Source organism: Lycorma delicatula, chromosome 11 (genome assembly GCF_047948215.1).
Source record: "Lycorma delicatula isolate Av1 chromosome 11, ASM4794821v1, whole genome shotgun sequence".
Classification (NCBI taxonomy): Eukaryota; Metazoa; Arthropoda; class Insecta; order Hemiptera; family Fulgoridae; genus Lycorma; species Lycorma delicatula.
This window is the reverse complement of record NC_134465.1, coordinates 25,917,367-25,939,717: the sequence shown is the minus strand read 5'-3', so window position 1 is coordinate 25,939,717 and position 22,351 is coordinate 25,917,367. Positions and strand designations below refer to the sequence as shown.

The window sequence follows — 22,351 nt, the reverse complement described above, 5'->3', positions numbered from 1 at the left end:
TGTACATATCGGTATTATTGATTAAATCCGATCTAAGGGTCAGGTTGTGCAATCACATATCTAGTTATACACGCGTTTATGCACACACGTCTACTCACTCAATTTATCTCTCTCTCTCTATCACACAAACGCGCGCGCGCGTGTGTGCACACTCATACACAAACTTAAACTTACATACGGGTACTTGCGCATATATACACATATCAATAAGATTTCTCATGTTACGTAATAAGATTCGAATTTTGAAAAGTTATAAAACTTCCTTCAAACTCAAAACACAAGCAATCAACTCATGATGTTTAAGCCATATTGATTATTTATTATTTTCATAGATACAAGTGGTAGAGAGATAGATATAGATTGTAAAAGAAAGCGCAATGTATAGTGTAACTTCAAATATAAAAAAACCATATGTATTTTAAATAAAATATGTACTTAGATTTTAAATGTCTAGTATTTCATGTAATTGTAATACTGATTTTTTATTTACTTGGGACTTACGTAGAGCAGCATAATTTTTTCCTTAGCATATTTAAGGTAGATTTCATAATAAAACTATCTATTGTAATTGGTACCATGATTCGACTTCCGGAAAATTTCGACATATCCTCGTGTTTCACATACCCCAGACCCCAAAACCACAATCACTTCAATAGTTTATTTTTATATATATATATATTTCCTTTTCTTGTGGTTACGATAACTGCCGTAATTTTCTCCCGGTAATTTTCAAATTGGTCCTTAAAAACAAACTCGTCCCATAATCTCGGTCATGTTTGCTAACGGCCAAAATCGGACCAAAGGGGTGAAAATTGTGGGGAGGGGGCAAAAAACACAATTAATCCTTATAATTTCTTATTAAGTAAAATTCCGAATTTGTTTAAAGTTCCCACTATTTTTGGGATAAGGGCTTAAAACGTATCTCAGTAAAGGTTTTGATATCACCAACCATTGGCCCATGGGGTGGAAAAATGTGGTTCCAAAAACAAAAAATCATACCTCCCTTAATACGCACAGTATCGAATCGGTTTAAAATTGTCGTTAGTCTTTAAACATTACCTAAAACCTTTGTCTGAAATAATTTTTTATATGACCAACTCTTACGGCAAGGGATAACCAAAATATTGCTAGAATTATAAGAAGATGGAGTTTGTCGTATGATAAACACGTGAAACATTTTTTGCATGCAACCATTGTCATATTGAGTAAAAATGAAGTTTTTCTTACCTTTTAAGTGGAAATCTTTTTTATCCCTTACTTAACACAGATGAAATCTATCTCTGCCTTCCGGCGTGCCAAAAGGGATTTCTTTATTTTAATACCTGAGTATAGGGTTGCTTGTTTATTTTTCTGGGCTATATTTTTTGTTATAATATTCTTCAATATATATAATATTTATGTGTGTGTGTTTATATATTTAAGTATTGTTTCTTTTTTTTTTGAGTGATAATTTTTTACGAAGCTTGACAATAATAATTTTTTAAATGTTTGTTATTACAAAATTGATTTAATTTATTATGTAGAAATAGGGTTATCTGTCACATTAATATCAGCGACAATTCTTTACAAAAAAAAAAATACTCCTTTTTCTTTTAGTTTAAGCCGCATCCATCTGAGTAATTTAATTTTCCGTACACAAGTTTATTCTAATAGAGATATGTCAATATAAACCTTTGTACTAATTATAGAAATCTAGTGATTTACTATTTTGATTACTACTCGTACTTAATAATCTTACTTTACGAGTGTATGATCTTCATATACTAATTCTCATTTCTTCTACCGTTAAAAAAACTCCAGTATGCTCAGATTTTTAGGTAGATTTCATAAACAAGCTAGCTATTGTAATGGGTACTATGATTCGATTTCCGGAAAATTTGGACATATCTTCGCGTTTCACATCCCCCAGACCCCAAAACCATCGTCAGTTCTAAAGTTTATATGTATATATATTTCACTTTCTTGTCGACACGATAAATGTCGTAATTTTGCGTTGTATGCTAAACATACGACGTTTTTTTCACATGCAACCATTGTCGTATTGAGTAAATTTGAAGTTTTTCTTACTTAAAGGTGGAAATCTCTTTTATCCCTTACTTAGCACCGGTGAAATCTACCTCCTTTTTCCGGCGTGCCGAAAGGGATTTTTATTTTATAAAAGCGTAATTTAACAAAAAATAATGTATATAAATAATATAAAAATAATTTTAAAAATTATAAGAGTTTATTGTTTTTTAAAAAATTAAAAAAATGTTATCCCTGTTTTACTTCAGTTATTTTAATAAATTAAAGGTAGCTTTAACTACAAGCTTATTTATTGGCTGAAATAAAGTACTTAAAAGATAAGGGTATAATAGTAGTAATACAAGTAATACTAAGATCTATTGAGTTTAAATAACGATGCAAACAACTAAACAACTCTACAGAACTCCTCGTAGCGTTCACATTTTACTTTGTTTAATCTAGACCGACATATATTTAATGGTACCGTATCTTACTTTACATTTTGAAACTAACTAAAACAGAATTAATTTCACTCTTTACTTTATGACTTTCCTTTTTTTTTTTAATTCTTATCTTGTAACTTATTTATTGACAGTATTATTCTAAACTTTTTCTCTATTTACCCGTAAAATTCTTTTTTTTTTTTTAATTATTGCTATATTTACACGATGTTTTTTTAAATAGTCTCAGTTAATTGTTTTTTAATTGAGTTATTTGAGAACAATAATTTATCTACACATCTGAATTAGCAGTCATAAAAATAATGTATACCTAGATAAATGTTGAAATACATTCGGCAACCTGCCTCCGTATCGCTAGTGTTAGCGTTTCGGCCTTTCATCCGGAGATAACGAGTTCCAAATCCCGGTCAGCTATGGCACTTTCACACTTAATTTGGTAATTCTTTAATCTTATAATTTTTATACATGATGTATCCTTTATCCAGATTTTTATTATTTCAAATATGACTTCCTACTGTACATTTTAATTTACGTGCAACTTTTTTTATCGATTTAACTAATGATATTTATTCTTTGCATTACTTTATGTTTATTACTGATACTTATTTTTTGAACCATTAATGATGATGGATAGAAAAATCTCCCTTTTAAGATAAAATTATCAGTTTTTTATGAATTGAATTACTGAACATAAATAAGGGCTATAATATCAAATTTTAAATGACTTACTAAAAATTGACAAATCGGGAATCAAAAAGAACGTTGAATATATACAATATATTTAGATTTATATATTTAGAAGATATATATATATATATATTTAGGAAAATATCAGAATTGGTAAGAAAAAAAAATTTAATTAATTTTATTTTATTATACGAAAATGATTAATAGAATATGAAACCAAAAAATAGAAAAACTATGGCTAGGACAGAAAAACGTCAAAGATAAGAAAAACAGGGTCTCTTAGAAGGAAGTTGATGATAATGATAAACAAAAGATAGTGATAAAAATCTACTCTACTAGATTTGCATCTCTTTTAAATAATATTATAGCATTTACAATAGTTGTTTAAATTTAGCTTCTTGATTTTCACCACTATTTTATTCCTTCTCATTTAAATAAATATTATACTGTCTTTCTCATGGCATGAATAGATCCTTTACATTTAAAAAAAATAAAGTGATTGGCAAATTATTAGTGTTATCTTTTTTTTTCTAATCAGCCTTATAATTTATTTAAATTTTATTAAAATTAGATAGAAAAGGAATTCTTAACAAGATTACTTTCTTTTCTTGTTGAAAAGAAAATTTTATGCGTTCAGAAAAATATAAAAAGATAACATTAAAAAAAGTATTAAAATATTTTTCTTGACTTGGCGATTTATGAAATTGATATATTTATAACAGAAATGACAGACCGGGAAAAAAATAACGAAGAAATAGATTTTAGAAAATTTGATGTGATGATAAGATTCAAATTAGTTATATTTTTAACTCATTTGAAAAATGAATCATTTTCAAAGAATCTTATTAAAATAACAGATATCACTGCGAAAAAAATCTACTGCTTATTTACTAGAAAAAGATAACGTAATCGGTCAAAACTGTCTTATATAAGACTTTAAGTAAGAAATAATCATGAAGCAGATGATCTTTTTTCGGTAGATAAATCAATTTCATCTCAGTTCACCATATTCTTCTTACATTTTTTCTCCCCGGTGATTTCCTATGGATTTTTGTAAGTTCATATTCGATCAATATTAAAGATTTAGCGATCGTGTTTAATTCTTCCTGATAATTAAGTTGTTTGATGATGGTCTCTGTCTCTAGTACTCTACTGGAGGTTAAAAAATAAATTAGAATATGGAAGAACAAAAATATCAATTTGGATTTGGCGGTAAAGATGAATTTCTTAATCGTTTTTTTATACAGTTCGTTCGGAAACGCGCCTTGCAGTATGTTTTAAAATTATGCAAAGAATTGTGTTCTTTCGGCATTAGGTTGGTTGCCCTGTGGGTTTGTTGGACGTTGCTAAGTAATAAACTAAGAGGTCAATCGTTGCGTTGTGATTGAACATGTTTTGTTTTGTTTAGTTTATCGAGATCAATAGTTCCGAAAAACATAATGGTTCTTTCGGTAAAAGAACGAATTTTTCTCGTTGAACATGTCTTTTCTGAAGGTGACAGGTACTGATTTAGTAAAGTACAAATTTTTTGAAAAGTCTCCAAATATTTCTGTTCCTCACCGAAATAAAGTCCGAACTCTTATCGAAAAGTTTTGGGTAACAGGCACTGTTGAAGACGCTAATCGAAGTGGAAGACCACCTAAACTAAACGAACAGAAGCTGCTTAATATTTCGGATGCTGTGAACGAAAGTCCATCAAAGTTAATGCGTAAGTTATCAAACCAGCATGATATCGGACTTGCTACCGCACGTAAAGCTATATGAAAAAAATTGAAATTTTTCTACTTCAAAGTAATGGGTGTTAAAAAACTGAAAACTACAAATCAGGCAAAAATACTAAATTATAGTCAGTGTTTTAAACGTTTTATTGACCAAAATTCCTTGACATTACGTTTTTTACAGATGAAATGTGATTTCATCCGAAAGTGTATATTAATTCGCAAAATACATGACTATGGTCAGCAACTAACCCCCATGAATTATACGATCAATTTTTACACGAAGGGAACATTAGAGTCTGGGTTGATAGGAGTAGAATGTGCATTGTGGGTCCAACATTTTTTTGAAAATAAAGTTAGTAGTCATCGTTATTGTACCGTTTTAACAAACTTCATTAATCAGATAACAAAACTGGAAAGCAATCACTTTGGTTAAAAAAATATGGCGCCACAGCGCACGTTGGTAATAGGTCAATGATGTTTTTATGAAATGTCTTTGGTGAACAAATAATTTTGAGGGATTTGTATACTGCACAATCGTTTGTTATGACTCCCCACGATTACTTTCTATGGGTCAGTGAAACAAGGAGTGTTTCGGAAAAGACCACGCACGATTGACGAAATAAAAACCGCAATATCGGCATACGTATGTTTGAAAACAGATTAAAACGTGTACAGTGGAGGTATTGTTGTTAGAGGAGGTTATTTTTAACAATTTTTACACTTTTATTCCAGTTATTATAATATATCCGTTTTTATAATATAATGAAATAAAACTACAATGTAATAATTAAGAAAGTTTCGTCATTATACTTCCATAATTCCATTGCACAGCAACTTTCTGAACGCGCTGTATAATAAAAAAAAAATTTAAATACGCGAGAAAATTTAAAAATAAGAATATTTAAGTTTAATCTATTTAAAATTATGATATAAAAAGAAGTAAAAGATTTTTTATATTTTACTTCTGAAATAAAATTAAATTTTATGAAAAATTCTTTCCTTATTCCATTAATCATAAAATTTATATAGTTATCTAAAAAAAATATATGAATAAAAGCTTTTAAAAAAATTATAGATTTATATTTATAATTCATTAAAAGAATTTAATTAAAAATTATAATTAAAAGAAGAAATATGCATAAACGAAAATATCTTACTTACTTTAGCCTCTTTTTTTCTTTTTTAATTACTCTCTTCTTAATAGCCTAGCGTATATTATTAAATTGAGACGAAGAAAAAGGAATTTTTTAATAATATAGGTTAAAAAAGAATATTGATAGACAAAAAAGTGAGAGAGAGTAAGAGAGAGAGAGAGAGAGAGAGAGAGAGAGAGAGAGAGAAAAAAATAAAATGAAAGAAAGATGAGATAAATTGGTGTAATGAGTTGATGAAAGTGACAATGATGATGAGTTGGATGAAAATGATTGCTAAGAGAAATGTCAAAGGTATAAGAAAGAATGAAAGAAAGAAAGAGTAGATGCATCTTTGTGGTGGGTGATAAAGAGAAGAGAGGGGTCGTAAAATGAAGGGGAAGATTGGAAAATGAATGAGTATTAAATAATATCGCTAGAATCTGGATAGTGGTCCTTTTTATATTTTAATAGAAGAAATAGTAGTAACAGTAGGAGAAATTTTAGATGGCATGGGACAAGACGTTATAGGGTATAATAAGGGTTCCTACTTGTAAATGCTAGTACAAAGGGAAAAGATTTGGAATGGGTAGAAGAGTTTAAAAAGGAAAGAAGAATGAGAAATAAGGGAGAGTAAGAGAGAGACAGAGAGATAGAGAGAGATGACTGAATGAACGAAGAAAAGTGGTGAAACGTTTGGGAGTAAAAGGTTTCTAGGGGTTTTTGATAAGGGTGACGTTAGGCAACGGAGGAGCAAAGGAGGTTTGGGAATACTTTGTAAAAGTGGGAGCATGAGACCATAGGAATAGGGTGTACGTAATTAGCCGTAATGAATAGTGTCATGTGATTGATGAGGTAGGCTGAAGACTTCCATCCCTGCTTTACTTCGTCACCGGTAAATTTCCTTCATCCCTACTCTATTACATTTCACCTCTACTACCACCTTTTCATTACCCCTCTTTTCTATTTAACACCCTTTCCTTCACTCTTCTACTTACACATCATCTCACCCTCGTTCAAGAGAGAAGTGTAAGAGGGAAGAAAATGAAACAGAATGATGAGACGAAGGAGATGACGATAGACTTAAATATGAAGTCTCCATTGTCTGTCAATCAGAGATGGGGGATGTTAAAGGTTTTAGGATGGGTTGATAATAGTAGTTTACGGGGAATGTTAGGGGTTTGCTAGAGGGTTGAATTCTAATCAGGCAGCATCTTTCCGCTTAGATCTTTACATCTTAACTTCCCTTTCGTTGTTATACTTCCACCATAATGCAATTTATTTTCTTACAGTATATCGCTTATCCTTTATAACTCATACATTGTTAAAGTCTGTTGTTTAACTTAATCATAATTTATAATTCGTTACAGAAGCTTATACAAACGTTACATATATATAAATATATATATATATATATATATATATATATATATATATATATAGATGAAAAACAATGAGAGCTTGGATATAAAAAAAAAAGATTGTAGAAAGCGTAATATTAAAAATATATATTTTAATTTTTTTTATAATAATTTATTGTTAGCAAGTTAAAGCAAAATTTCAATTCAGCATATTCAGCAACATTGTAATATTTCCTATGTTTTTTACAAAGTATATAATTGAAACTTTATAATCATGAACGCTTAAATATTAAATATTTATTTAACATGGCACGTTATTCATTGTAAAATAACGAATAAATAAAAATTTATATTGTAAACATATTACTATTGTAAACATATTAATTTAAAACTAATCAGCCGTGAAGCTACAGTATTCAGAATTATTCACGAAAAATTTAATAAACTTTCAGAACATATTCTACTGGTGAAAATGAAAAAGATTTTTTAAAGAGACATAAATTTGGAAACGCTTTGTTATTGGCTGGTAAATGATTCGCCCTGATTTCTTGGCCTTGGGTAAAATTAAACCAGACTGTAATTTTTTATACCCAAATAAATGGGATAAATTTAGTATTTTTATTTGAAAACATCTGACCTTTAAACTACTTTTTTATTTTTAAGTCCGTCTGTTTCTATCCCGTCCCCCTGGAGCCAGACCCAAAACCAAGCATGAACACTGCTCCAGGTGGTGCCATCGCCTCAACTGCCTAGTCGAGAACTGGTGTTCCCTCCAGACAGCTAAGACTAGGTCTTTAATTAATCGCCATGCCTCTAATGAGAAGACCTCGTGGGGATCTTCCCACCGGGACTCCGGTCTTGACGCCATGCCTAAAATGAGGAACCCCAAAGAGATCCCCCACTGGTACAAAGGTCTTTCTTTGTCCCCCTCGTCGAAGTTCAATCGGAACACGACGGAAGTCCCTGTCCAATTACCGGCAGCGTAATTGGACACCTAAGCGGCCTACTCCTCCTGGACAGGGCTGTTCCAAGGGCTGTTTCCTGGTTTTCCCCAAAACACAGGAAAAGCACCTCATTATTTGGTCTTGGTCCTGCAGCCGCGTCTCCCAAGAGAATGGCCCTGAGAATTACAAAGGGTAAATTTGGCCTCCGTTGGGCAATCCTTACGTAGATGCCCCGTAATCCCACAGTTGAAGCAATGTCCTCGCCTATCGGGACCACCCCAGGACCCAGCTCGGTACTCAATCCCCCAACATTTATAGCAACGTTTCTCAGCTGACCTGGAAACCCGGCAAGACACCCACTGAATGCAGATGCGGCCATCCATCAGCAATTTATCCGCGAGAAGAGCCGGTACCCCCACCGCCACCACTTTTGTATTCCCAAATGAGGGCCGCAGGGAGAGGACATCTAACGTCACTGAGTCTCCAGCCATCTTGCAGATGTCACGTAATAAATCCACCCCAAAGTTAACGGCGTCTACATTCTATATGAACAATTGAAAACGTCGACTGACCATACTAGCTGTAACTCTCGTGCTCTCCACCTTGTTCAGGTTTATTCGTCGAAAATTCCTCGGTTCAGATGTGAAGGGTTCACTCTACCGGATGAAATACTTGAAAAGGCTTTTGTGTTTTCTTTATGATAGAGAAATGTAGAACTTAATTTAGTGGATTTACTTTAGTGAAATCCTTTACATAATACTGTGAACAGTGTGCAGTGAAAACAGTCTAGGGGTGATGTTTCAATATTCATTACCCGTTTTTTATTCATGTTACATTTTATATTCCAAAATTTACTGTTATATTCTTTAATCATTTAAAGTCATACAGTTTTATTTAAGTCGTTAGTGACTGTCATCGTTGATGCAACAATAAACAAACGATGAAAAAAATATTACGGCCAAATTAAAAATAAAACGTATAAGATATGCTACACTAACAAAGAAAAAAATCTTACGCATGTTATTTTCTAGTTAAAAATCATTCTTCTTGAAGTAAATTTTCTTTTAAAAAATATATATGAAGGGTAACTCTAGATCCTATTAAGCAGTGGAATCTTTGATGATGTTTTCTTTGATTTAAACTATGTTATTTTTTTTGATAGGGTAGTTGTATGAAACTATATATCACTTCATGTAAAAGATAATTTTATTTTATAAAAACAAATACAAATAATAGTTTTTGTTTAAATATTTCTTGCAATAAAATATTTAATAGAGAAAATTTTCGGTTTTCAGATTTCAACGGAAATATCTATTTTGACCATCCCTGAATCCATTTTGACTATTTCGGTGTGATATTTGTACTTATGTATGTATCTATGTATCTCGCATAAATCAAAAACGATTAGCTGTAAAATGTTGAAATTTTGGATTTAAGACTGTTGTAATATCAAATTTTGCACCACTCCTTTTTGATTGCAATCGACTGGAAAAACCTGTCCAAAAAAGCCCAAGATCCAAAAAATTTGAATTTTTTATTTTTACAGTATTAAGCCCCAATTGAAAACATTTTAGCGATATATCATAAATGGTATTTATTTTCAGTAGTTCTAGATTTATAGACCAATAAAATTTTAATTAATGTAAAATTTAGATCTTACAAGGGGAAGGTACATCGGTTCTAATGCAACTTCATTGCCTTTTTTTAACTATTTTTTTAATTTAAATATATTGATTTATTAATAATTATTTGCTTCTAATTGTAAAAAAAATTACAATAAATAATAATTCAATAATAACAAAAAAAAAAAAAACAATATATTATAAAAATATATATTTTGTAATTGGCATACAAGGAAGTCATATGCTGTCCACATCAAACTTTTTAACCATTGTTCAATTTGATTCAATTTGTTTCTTATAATTTATAACTTGGAATACATTTTAGAAAATAATGAAATAATTGTAAGAATCATATTCTTGCTCTTAGTATTTGGAAAGAATTTTACTTTTACCGATCTATGTTTATAGCAGCTTAGTTTCTAATAACCCAGTTTGTTATAAAACTGCATCGCCTATGTGACCACTTAATTAATAGTTGTTAAGATTTGTTAAAAAAAACTGTGCTATATGTTTAACTTGACGCTACCTTCATACAACAACTGAAAGAAGTTTGGATGCAATGAAAGTTTTGTAGAAATTTTTATTTGGTTCAAACTAAAACATGAGTTTTAATTTATTTTTCTTATTTTTTTTTAAAAATTGACGTTACTTCTCTCAAATGTCCAGCTACTTGCTATTTATTGTAACTATAATAATAATAAAATACATAATAAACAATCTGAAGTTAAAAAAAAAACCTTTGTAACGTTCTTAAAATATAATTTGAGTATAATTAAAAAAAAAACAAAAAAACAAAATCGAGTATAAATGATATCACTTCGTTAGGTACTTCATTATTTTATATTACTGTTAGGGAGAAATAAGAATTATATGGAATTAAATGAAAGAAAATGAAAGTACGATCATATTTCCCGAACACCGCGGAATATCGATTAAAGTACACCGAGCTAAAATTTAATATTTCATCAACAGATACCAGTGAGTTCATGAATATGTTTTAGTTGGTCTCTTACTCTACATTGTAATTGTAATAACATTGTAAATGTATATTTGCTACGGTTTTATGTATTTATTTTTTTCTTTGTTAAGGACTCTAACTTGCAACATGTGAGCAGAGGTATTTCAGTTCAGATCGATTCTGGACGCAAAAGAAGAAAGCCTCTCATAGGAATTTCAGTAAGCTGGAGGTATGCTTTAATTCATATTCAGTTTTGTTTCATGAATATGGAAATTTTTATAAATATTTCAGAATTTTTTTATCTAAAGTAATGTTTGAAAGAGTAATATATTTGAAATTATATCTGACGCCTTAAAAAATGTTTATAGCTACCTAATGTGCAAGTTGCATATGAATTATTGAAGGAGTCGTTTATTATGAGCAGTACATATTGTAAACAATATCAGACGCCTTAATGGTTTTGTAACCACAATAAAGCAAACAAAAAATATTTAATGTACCAATATATATATATATTTGTTTTACATATTTTTTGTAGCGTCTACGGAAAAATATATTTGCAGATAGATTGCTACGACATCGAATAGGGTTGAGAAATTTGAATAATTTTTCAGTAAAGTGTAATTTTACACTTTGCAGTTGGAAAGAATGATGAGTCATCACATTAGAGATGGCGTGGTAGTAACCATTTACTTATCTGCCTTTATAACAGCTTAGTTTCTAATAACCCAATTTTTAACAAAAATGTTCCGCTGTACGACCAGTTAATAGTCGTTTAGATTTGGTAAAAATCCCACGTATCACAAAAAATCCCATGATGGTAAAAATTTCAATAAAATTTAATTTTTTCTAAATTAACAATACTAAACATTACTTTTATTGAAGAGCATTTTAAGAGTTTTTAGTTCACATTTGTGTAAAAGTTAGAGATTAACGAACGAATAGAAGGCAAAAAACAAAGTTCAGATGAAATTATAGATATGCTTGTTACTTTCCTTTTTAATTCCTTGAATTCCGTTCTGATAATAAAATTATATATATTTTATGATTTCCATGTTTTTATTTTGTTTTTTACTTCTCCTCATAGAGCCGGAACCACAATTAAGCATTATCACGGCCCTGGGAGGTGCCATCGGCTCTAACTACCAGGATGGAACAATCCCTGACACGGCTATGATTTTCTTTGTTGAAAAAACATATATTTTTTCATTACATTGATGATTTAAAACAGAAGAATATATTTTTACTTCAGAAATAACAGAATGATATGAACAAAATGAATTTAATAAGTAAATGGGTTTTATTAATCAAAAGTCGGTGGCTAAACACCAAATAATTAAGGTCATATAATCGTAGATAACTGATATAAGCTATTCATTTTTATATATTCGACTACAGAAAATAAATTTTGCAAAACGAGGGGGAAATACTTCAATCTGACTTTTAAAAGAATAATCATTTACGGTTATACATTTCTTAACCCAGTTATCTCAACGATTAGGAAAGAATTCAACTGGTCTTTTTTTTGTTCACGACTTCCTTACTGTGTCTTTTAGTTCATAATACGTTATAAAATAAATGCCACTGAATCCTTAAAATTCGAGAAGAAGAAAAAATTACAACTTGTAGAACTGGTTCAAATTCAACTTGAGAAATGCTTCGACGTTAGCGCGTGGTCTGTATGGCCGATCACTATGGTGTTACAGAATTATTGGTTCAATAAATTATTAGTCACGATATATACGTCTTCTCAAGTACCTCTCGCAGAATATAAATTTTGCGTGGTGAACAGAATTCTGCGGGAAGCTTCGATGATGTTCTTGAAGATATTTCAGCTTCCAGATATTCTGTCACTAACATGATCTTGGCAAATCAGAACAATTTCAATTGAAATATTTTTCTTTTTCAGCTCCTGATGCAGTATGTTTTTTATTTACTGTTGTTTGAGTAACAGTTACAATAACATAAACGGTTCGTAAATTACGATGAACAACGTCATTACCGTTCAGTTTTTTGTTAAAAGCTCAATCAGAGAACTTTATTTCGAATGTGTGTACATAGCAACCATATTTGATTCCATGTAAACGGTTACTACAGAGTACAAATGAAGAATGTAACGGTACTTGGCGCATTTATACTAGCGAATAAGGCTACAAAATTGTACCCAGTGGTCCTCTCATTCTCTCCTTTTAGGGCGATTCTTTTTATCCCCTTACAATTATACATTACTTATTTCAGCCTCACATGTTTATGAATAAATAATTAGTTCTTACCTGTATACTTGACCTAAATTGTAATGAGCATTAACATGACCAGGTGAATGTCTTATTGCTGCTAAAAAATGAGCTTCAGCATCAACTGCTCCTGGCATTAAAGTACCCAAATTATTATGAGCACTTGCGTAAGATGGCCACAACCTGTAAAAAAAAAACAATGATTAAAAATACACAAATCAACCTAAAAAGAAGAATGTATTAACTCTTTAAAAAAAAAAAAATTTAAAACCAATTCACTATCTCAAACATTTCCTTTTATTTAATATCTTTCAAAAAATAACAACTTTCAAAATGTTTTAAAATAACTCGTTTAGACTAAAAAATAAAAGTAAATTAATATTAAAACTATCTTTAATAATTTAGTTTTATAATTAAAATTTCATTGTTACTTTTGAAGGAACTTTACTAGCAAGAATCCATGCAAATGCAATAAATACGTTTCCACAAATACACACGATGTACTTTAAATAAAACACTACATAAAACTTCCCTTATTTTATATTGTAAGTAAGATCTTGGATTCATAAGTCCTTCTGTTTAATTACAAGAGACCGTACAAAAATTGAATAAAAACCGGAAAAAGCCTTACTCCGTCAGTATGATCATAATAATAATGCGTATAGAATACAAACATTTTCCTTAACAAATTATTTACGAAAAATTCCAGTTATTTGATTTTTTTTTTTTTTGTAAGATGTAAGGAAAAATAAGTAAAACAAACATATTTTATGTAGGAAGGTAAAGCAATACAAAAATCGACTTTTTAAAAATTCGTCCTTTAAAAGTAAAAAAAATTATATATTTTCAATTATTAATTAAATCATTATCTTTAAAATAGGTAGTAAATTAAAAGTAATTATTAACACTTAATTTAGAGATGATTTAAAAAAATATAGATTTAGTGAATTGAAACGATTTTTAAAAAAATAAATTTTAATGTGTTTTTTATTAATGTTGGTATTGTTTTAATTATTAAATTTCTATTAAACTAAAGTTAGGTAAGCAATGATAGACGACGTTTCGAAGTTTCTACCGTTGAAAATGGAGAACTACGCGTTTTACATTACGATAAACAGCACATATATCTGAAAATATCTGATTTTGACACCACATAATTTCCTTGTATGTTCATTAAATTACATATACATATTTTTGGCTGCAGTTCATTTAAACGTATTTCATTTGAAAATAAGATGCAGTTTCACAATTGCATAAATGTCTGTATTATTAAATGATCTGTATTATTCGAATTTTCGTGAGTTGCTGATTAATAAAAGATACAGATTTTGTATATGTCGTATAAGTTAATAATAATTAAACTATTCCGTTTAGAGAACTCCTGTATGTTGGTTACAAATGATAATTACGATCTTTACGGTGTAAAATATTCAGTTTTTATTATTGGATTATTTGGCGCATTATCAAAAATGTTGAATATTAAATCCAAAACGTGTGAACAAAAACAAAAATAAAATTTTGAATTAAAATCTCACTTATGTTTTACGTTAGTTAAAAATTTTGTTACACCTAACCATTAAAAGTCATTTTTTTTTTTTTGTCTTCAGTCATTTGACTGGTTTGATGCAGCTCTCCAAGATTCCCTATCTAGTGCTAGTCGTTTCATTTCAGTATACCTTCTACATCCTACATCCCCAACAATTTGTTTTACATACTCCAAACGTGGCCTGCCTACACAATTTTTCCCTTCTACCTGTCCTTCCAATATTAAAGCGACTATTCCAGGATGCCTTAGTATGTGGCCTATAAGTCTGTCTCTTCTTTTAACTATATTTTTCCAAATGCTTCTTTCTTCATCTATTTGCCGCAATACGTCTTCATTTGTCACTTTATCCACCCATCTGATTTTTAACATTCTCCTATAGTACCGCATTTCAAAAGCTTCTAATCTTTTCTTCTCAGATACTCCGATTGTCCAAGTTTCACTTCCATATAAAGCGACACTCCAAACATACACTTTCAAAAATATTTTCCTGACATTTAAATTAATTTTTGATGTAAACAAATTATATTTCTTACTGAAGGCTCGTTTAGCTTGTGCTACTCGGCATTTTATATCGCTCCTGCTTCGTCCATCTTTAGTAATTTTACTTCCCAAATAACAAAATTCTTCTACCTCCATAATCTTTTCTCCTCCTATTTTCACATTCAGCGGTCCATCTTTGTTATTTCTACTACATTTCATTACTTTTGTTTTGTTCTTGTTTATTTTCATGCGATAGTTCTTGCGTAGGACTTCATCTATGCCGTTCATTGTTTCTTCTAAATCCTTTTTACTCTCGGCTAGAATTACTATATCATCAGCAAATCGTAGCATCTTTATCTTTTCACCTTGTACTGTTACTCCGAATCTAAATTGTTCTTTAACATCATTAACAGTCATTAATTAATCTAAATAAAATTAACAAAAAATATATGGTTTGTAATTTTTATGAATATAATATTTTGAAACCATGTAAGTGATATCCATGAAGAGAATCCCCCGGTAAAAATTATGTGGATTATATTTTTGTTCGTGTGTTATTTTTATTGTTAAAACAAATTTTTATCGTGTTTATAAAACTATTTAAAAACAATATAATCAAATAAAAATTGACAACATATGATGAGAATTTTTGTAATCAGTGTTGTGAGTTTTTATTGTTATTAATAGCTGCTTTCGTCGCGGCTTGCCCATGCAATACGCATAAAGATCTTCAAAAATTGAAAATAGTTTTTTAGTTGCTATGTGTGGGTTGTTGTTTTCAAACGGTTTCAAAACATGAACACGGTTCCAAGAGGTTCCTTTGCCTCTAGCCGCCAGATGAGGGAAACGCCAGGCTCGACTATGCCGTTTCCGGCCTCCATCACCCAGCAACCGCGACTCGTTCCCTTGTGCTTTGCCTCTAACGAGGACACTCCCAAAGGAATTGCCCCGTTAGGACTCAGTCTCTTAGCTCAGGGCCCGAGAGTTCCCGCACTTCATCAAAACCGCCTACCCGTGCAAGCACGGGCAACCGGCAGCTACGTACGTAGCTGTCCCTTAATCCCTCGCTTCCCGATAATACATTTTTTGTAGTATTCCCGACAAAATACCCATCACAGTGACGAAGTCCATCGATCTGCCTAACATCGTTCCAACGATGGTCCTCACCTCGAGATGCCCAGTTACGGCAGCACAATCGCGGCGTTCTTCCTCCCACCACGGTCATAGGAATATCATGTGTTCCTGCATGTCTACCTCCCGAGAGTAGGGGCAAAAGGGGTCTTCAGCTCTTCTTCGTCCATACAAGTATGAACGAAATACCCCATGGCCGGTCAGGAATTGTGTCAGCCAGTATATCCCAGTTCGCCAAACTTCCTCCCGGCGCACGTCTCAATGTGCGTGATCAAACGATGCATCCACCTCTCTTTCGTGGACGTATCCCACCTGGCTTACCAATCCCCGTAGATAGTTGTGTAATTGGGTTGTAGTCTTTGGTAATTAGGTTTCAATTAAACACACGTCATAGGAATGGTACATAATACAATAAAGGAATAATACATATCATCCTCATTCATCCTCTGAAGTAATACCTTACGGTGGTTCCGGAGGCTAAATAGAAAAAAATATGAAGGTCGCTACCAGATTAGACAATGCCTTTAATTTTAATAAAATATATTATAATTTTATGAAGAAGTCGATTTTGAAATAGAAAACGATCGCTACAAACAATGACATTAACTTTAGCAAAAGAAGTTCTAGGTTATTTATTTATTTATGATTTATAAAGCAGTGGGATTGGTGGGGTTTGAATTGTAGTAAACATGCCGGGAGTTATAAAAAATATATATACAGTTAGAATTTTCAGTTTAATGATTGATTCAGTAGTTTTCGCAATGAAAGAGAGTTGAAGGGAGTCAAATGAAAGGGAGTTGTTTCTGCATAGTTGTGAAATCAAGTAGTTATAGTGTATAATATTAATGATGTGAGTGTGTGTGTGTGTGTGTGTGTGTGTGTATGTGTCTACATACCCAAGGTTCATAATATAATCTTTATTTATTGATTGGCTTTGTTTGTTTAGAAACAGTGATACAAGCCTGGGAAATATGTGAATAATAATTATAAAACAATGTTCTTTTTTCTAACAGAATGAAATTTTTAAATTAAAATAATATTTTCGTTACTGGTTAGAGTGAGATTGTTTAAATTAAGCGTTTATTAAAATTAAATAAAACAGAAAAAAATTTATTTTATCATGATTATAACATTACTGAACAATACGACCTGTTTTCTCACTATTGCATGACAATATTATATTATTTAAGTGTAGTTTAGACTATAATGACAGACATATAGAAACCTTTTTAATTATTCATTTCCCGTAAGGATAACATAAATGAAATTTATTATTCATTGTTAATTTTGGACTAGCCCAAACAGCAACAACTGAATGATATTTAGAATATTAAATGATATTATAGTTAATTTAATGAGTTTTTGGAGGTAATAATCATTAAATCCTTGATTATTCAGGCATAGGTAAATCGAATTTGTATTTAAATTCCGTGTTTTGGTTTATTTATAGTTTTTAATAGGAATAAAATAATACCATTTAGGGATTTAATAAAAAGTATATTAGTATATAATAATCGTGCGTTCACCTATTAAAAGTCTAATAGTATAATTTAAACGAAAATATTAATTTACGGTTACACTTTTGATGAAATTCTGCTCCCTGATGATTGTAATCAACCTTAAAATCGTTTTTTTTTTGCAGTAGAAATTGGTAGATTCTTTTTACTTCCTTCTACTAAGTAAAAAAAGTATTATCATCGCGAAAAAGTTTACATTTCAATAAATTATCTTAGATTTCTTATTTAGATTATCTTAGATTTAAATTATCTTTAGATTTCAATAATTATACTTATTATCTCGCATAACTCAAAAACGATTAGTCGTAGAATGTAGAAATTTTGGATATAGTCCTGTTGTAACATCTAGTTGTGCATCTTCCCTTTTAAGTTGGGCTTTTTTGAACACTTTCGGTGTTCAAAAAAGCCCAACATCCAAAAAATTAGATTTTGGACTTTTTCTTAACTGCAGAATCCCTCATTGAAAGCTTTTCAACGATATATTATAAGTGGTAATTATTTTCATTGGTTTCAGAGTTACAGCCAAATAAAATTTTAATTAATGAAATATTTACATCTTACAAGGGAATGTACATAAATTCGAAACAGACCTCATCTCATTTTTTTTTTATCAAATTTTTTTTATTTTAAATATATTGATTTATTAATCTATTAATTTATTAATTATTAAGATAAATAATATTTCAGTAATAACAATAAAACCAAATATGAAAAAATATCGGAAGTTATTAATGAAATAAAATTTTATGTACTTTTGATTTTAAAAAAAATGGGTATATATAATTTAATAGCACACGTCATTTAATAACAAGTATATCATGTGGTGTTCACATCAGATTTTTTGTTTTCCACAACATAAATATCAACCTTTATTTTGGATTAAATTTATCGTGGGGTGCTCGCTAATCGTCGGAATGGTTGTATTATTTTTGAAAGTGAAACCCGGAATAATTTAAAACGAAATCCAAATTAAGGAATTTAGAATTTTAACAAAATTTCATGTATATATGTATAAATCTAGTGGTTTCTCTAATTCTGTTACTCTTTGATACACTCAACCGATTGAGCTGAAATTTTGCTTGAATACAGGTTCTATTCTTGGTAAGACTATAATCGTTACAAAATATTTCGCTGTTTCAAGATGGTGGATGTTTTAATGGTTTGCGGTTACAACCGTATTATGTTTCTTTTTGATATTCAACTTTACTTCGGCCAAACTGTTGGTCAAATCGAATTCAAAAACTACTATTAGTGTTTAAAATTAAATTTTCTACAAAAATCTCAGTTTGGTTTTTTCGATATTTTTTTTTGTTATCAAAAAAATTTGCTTTAAATGTACGCCGTTAATTACTTTTCCCTTCACTTTCAAGCGCTTCCTGTTTCCATTTAAATTTGTAATGAAAATAAATAGGTCATAAGGGGAGAAGTGTCATGTGACTGGTCTCCACTTGGACAGCCGGTATTTTTTGCATGGACAACTGTATCTCACTTGCTACATAGTCTCCTGTCGGAACAATCTTTATACATATATTTGTAAATTTTCTAGCCTAACTTTATCTTTTAACAGTACCCAGAAATCTTTCTTGGATAGTCAATATTCACAATTGTTTGTAAGTGAATACTTTATTTTTTATAAATTTTTTAATACCAACAGTGCCAGATGTTAAGAAAATTGTTTCTATCAAGAGTTTGGTTACGATCAGATTTACTTCTGGTTTCTTTACGATATAACTGTTTAAAAATAAAATTTAAAAATGAAAAAAAGTTCATATTTCTTAAATGTATTATCGTAAGCACTTGAATTTTGGTATCATAGCTTCTATGCATAGATACATAGAATACTGATGCTTTTCCACTTTTGAATAAATTTGCCTACGGTGAGGAAATAAAAATTGAACTTTATAAAATAAAAATTTTATAAAATTGTAAAAGGGAAAAATTTGTCTCCTTACTCAATTTATTTTCTTTTCATTATATTTCAGAACAAGATAGTTTCATAAATATTAAAAATATATGAATTGTAATGAGATTTGTTTTTAATATATTATTTGTTAATACAGTAGTTAATTTTTGGTATAAAATGTGATTTATGATGCTAAATTCTTAGTTTAATAAATTTTTCAAGAAAAGTAGATGTAAAGGTACTTAATATAAAATTTTATATTTTGTGATATCACATTATTAGACACAGATGCCAATAAATCTTTACTTTTAAAATAATTGGTTGATGGAACGGGAATTTTCTTTAATAAAGTTGGAAAAATTATGCAACTCGATGCCGTGTTTTTTAATAATTTCTTTCAGTTTTAAGAAATTTTAGAAAATATGTTATTTTAAAAATTTGTTAATCAACAATTTTTTAAATATTTTAATCATATATTTTTGAACCCTTCCACGTTACTAAAAATGAATGACTCCACGTGATTTTTGATGACTTGAATTAAGATATGATTGTGAAGCTGAGGATAACTACGATATTGGCTATATTGTGATTATCTGATTTATGTCAATATAAATGATTTGACATTGATAAGGAAAATTCTATTTAATATCATCTGAGATGAGGGATAATTTTTAAATTTTAACTAAATCTTTATGAACTTAATTTATACTTCATTATTTTATATGGAAAAAGTTAAATCCTTCATTCAGTTAGAAATAATACTAATAATATTATGTATAATATATTAAAGAAATCCTTCGTTGTAATGTAAAGAAACGGTTTGGAATTGCTTATCCAAATGAGTAAAGTTAAATGATGAATTTTGGAGTTAAAACTTTTCGAAACGTGACTTTTAAGTTTGATTACACCCAAACCGGCGGGTATACTACCAAGAGTAACTAATACCAAGTGGAACGAAAAGGACATTGCCGTCAATGTTAGGTCGACGCGACGTTATCCGACAACATTTTCGTTTAAGTCGTTGACAAATACGAGAGTAAGGAATGACGTACATGTTGTATATAAGGGTTGAATGGAACGATTGACGATGTACTACAAAGTTTTGTTAGAAACTCTCTTGCATATTGGATTTGCTTAAAACCCTTCCTTCTTTGAGAGAAGAAGGGTAACAGAGAATGAAAAGGAGGGAAATTATTCCAACACCCCTAACACCCAATATCCTGCACCTAAAACATTCCTTACAATATTGGTTCAAAACCTCCCCTTGACTCTGTTACTATTAAATGAAACAGAAATTCCATTGAATCTGTTTACCAGATTCAAATATAAACTCTCTACAATTTCCTTGAATGTTGACATAACTTTCAGAAGTTTACCTTTTCCAAATTCTTTTTAAACAAGGAAATCAATATGTATTATTTGAATGACCAGCGTACTAATTAAATTATGTAAAATTCTAGTAGCAGTAATTCTTAATATTCTTTTAACTTATTAAATAAAATCATATTATGATTTTTAAGAAAATATATATATATATATATGTATATATAATGTTTTAAATGTTTTTATGTTGATTTTTACCGATATATTTTTATCAGATACCTACAATATTTGATTTTCTTAAATCTTCTTAATCACATAATAACAAGAATTATCAACTGCAAAGAAAATTACAGAAGGTATATTATAATACAATCGTTATTTAGGTTAATAATTTTATAAGTTTGTTAAATATTTTTGTTTAACCTCCTCGTTCACCGTTAGATATTACTTTAGAGGATGAGTTGAATGATTTGTAGCGTATCTGAAAATGCCATGCCTGATCGGGATTCGAACCCGGAAATTAATGTTAAATTATATAAAAAGAACAGCACCCTCTCCTTTGTATTTCGGCCAAGTTTTTTTTTTACTATCCTACTTTGACTGGTTCTTCTAAAAAATTTTTATTTGCTTTATAAGATACAAAGCCGGGTCAATCAAATCAGAATTTGAACCCGAGATGGTCCATATTTCAAGAATGAAATTTCTTCGATTTTCATTCCAAGAATAAAAGTTAAACACTTACGCTTGAGTATATTTCATAATTTTGATTATATTGCAAGAAATGATTTTATATTATTTAAGATAAGTTATCTAGTTCGTATACTCCTTAATAAAACTTTTTATGATTTAAAAATAAATTTATAAAGTTATTTTTTATCTTAGTTTAAAAGTAATTCTGAAGATTAAAGTTTGATTTCTTTTAAATCGTCTTCTAATTTCAGTAAGTAACTCAGAGTAATTTACAAATATCATAAGTTTTGGGCTACTTTCCTATTATAGTTAGGTTCAAAAAAATGGAGATGAAATCTGATTCGAACCAATGTGTCTTCCCCTTATAAGATCCAAACATTTCATTAATTACACGTTTATTTGGCTATAACTCGGGAACCATTGAGAATAAGTACCATTTATGAAATATTGTTGAAAATCTCTCAATGAGTGCTTATTACTGCAGTTAAGAAAAAGCCCAAAATCCAATTTTTTTGGATTTTGGGCTTTTTTGGACACTTTGGTCCAGTCGATTGCAATAAAAAAAGGTACAGAACTGGATATTACAACCATCCTAAATCCAAAATTTCAACATCATACGAATAATAGTTTTTGAGTTAC

The 22,351-nt window shown here is 29.9% G+C and overlaps 1 protein-coding gene across 1 annotated transcript in view; it reads right to left on the bottom strand.

The window, feature by feature from the left end:
* Positions 1–22,351, bottom strand: part of LOC142332489 (protein O-mannosyl-transferase TMTC1-like) — a 755,673-nt gene that overhangs the window by 126,977 nt on the left and 606,345 nt on the right. The window contains exon 11 of the mRNA XM_075378938.1: positions 13,162–13,305. Within this exon, the coding sequence (XP_075235053.1) occupies positions 13,162–13,305 (144 nt within the window). The remainder of the gene's footprint in view (positions 1–13,161; positions 13,306–22,351) is intronic.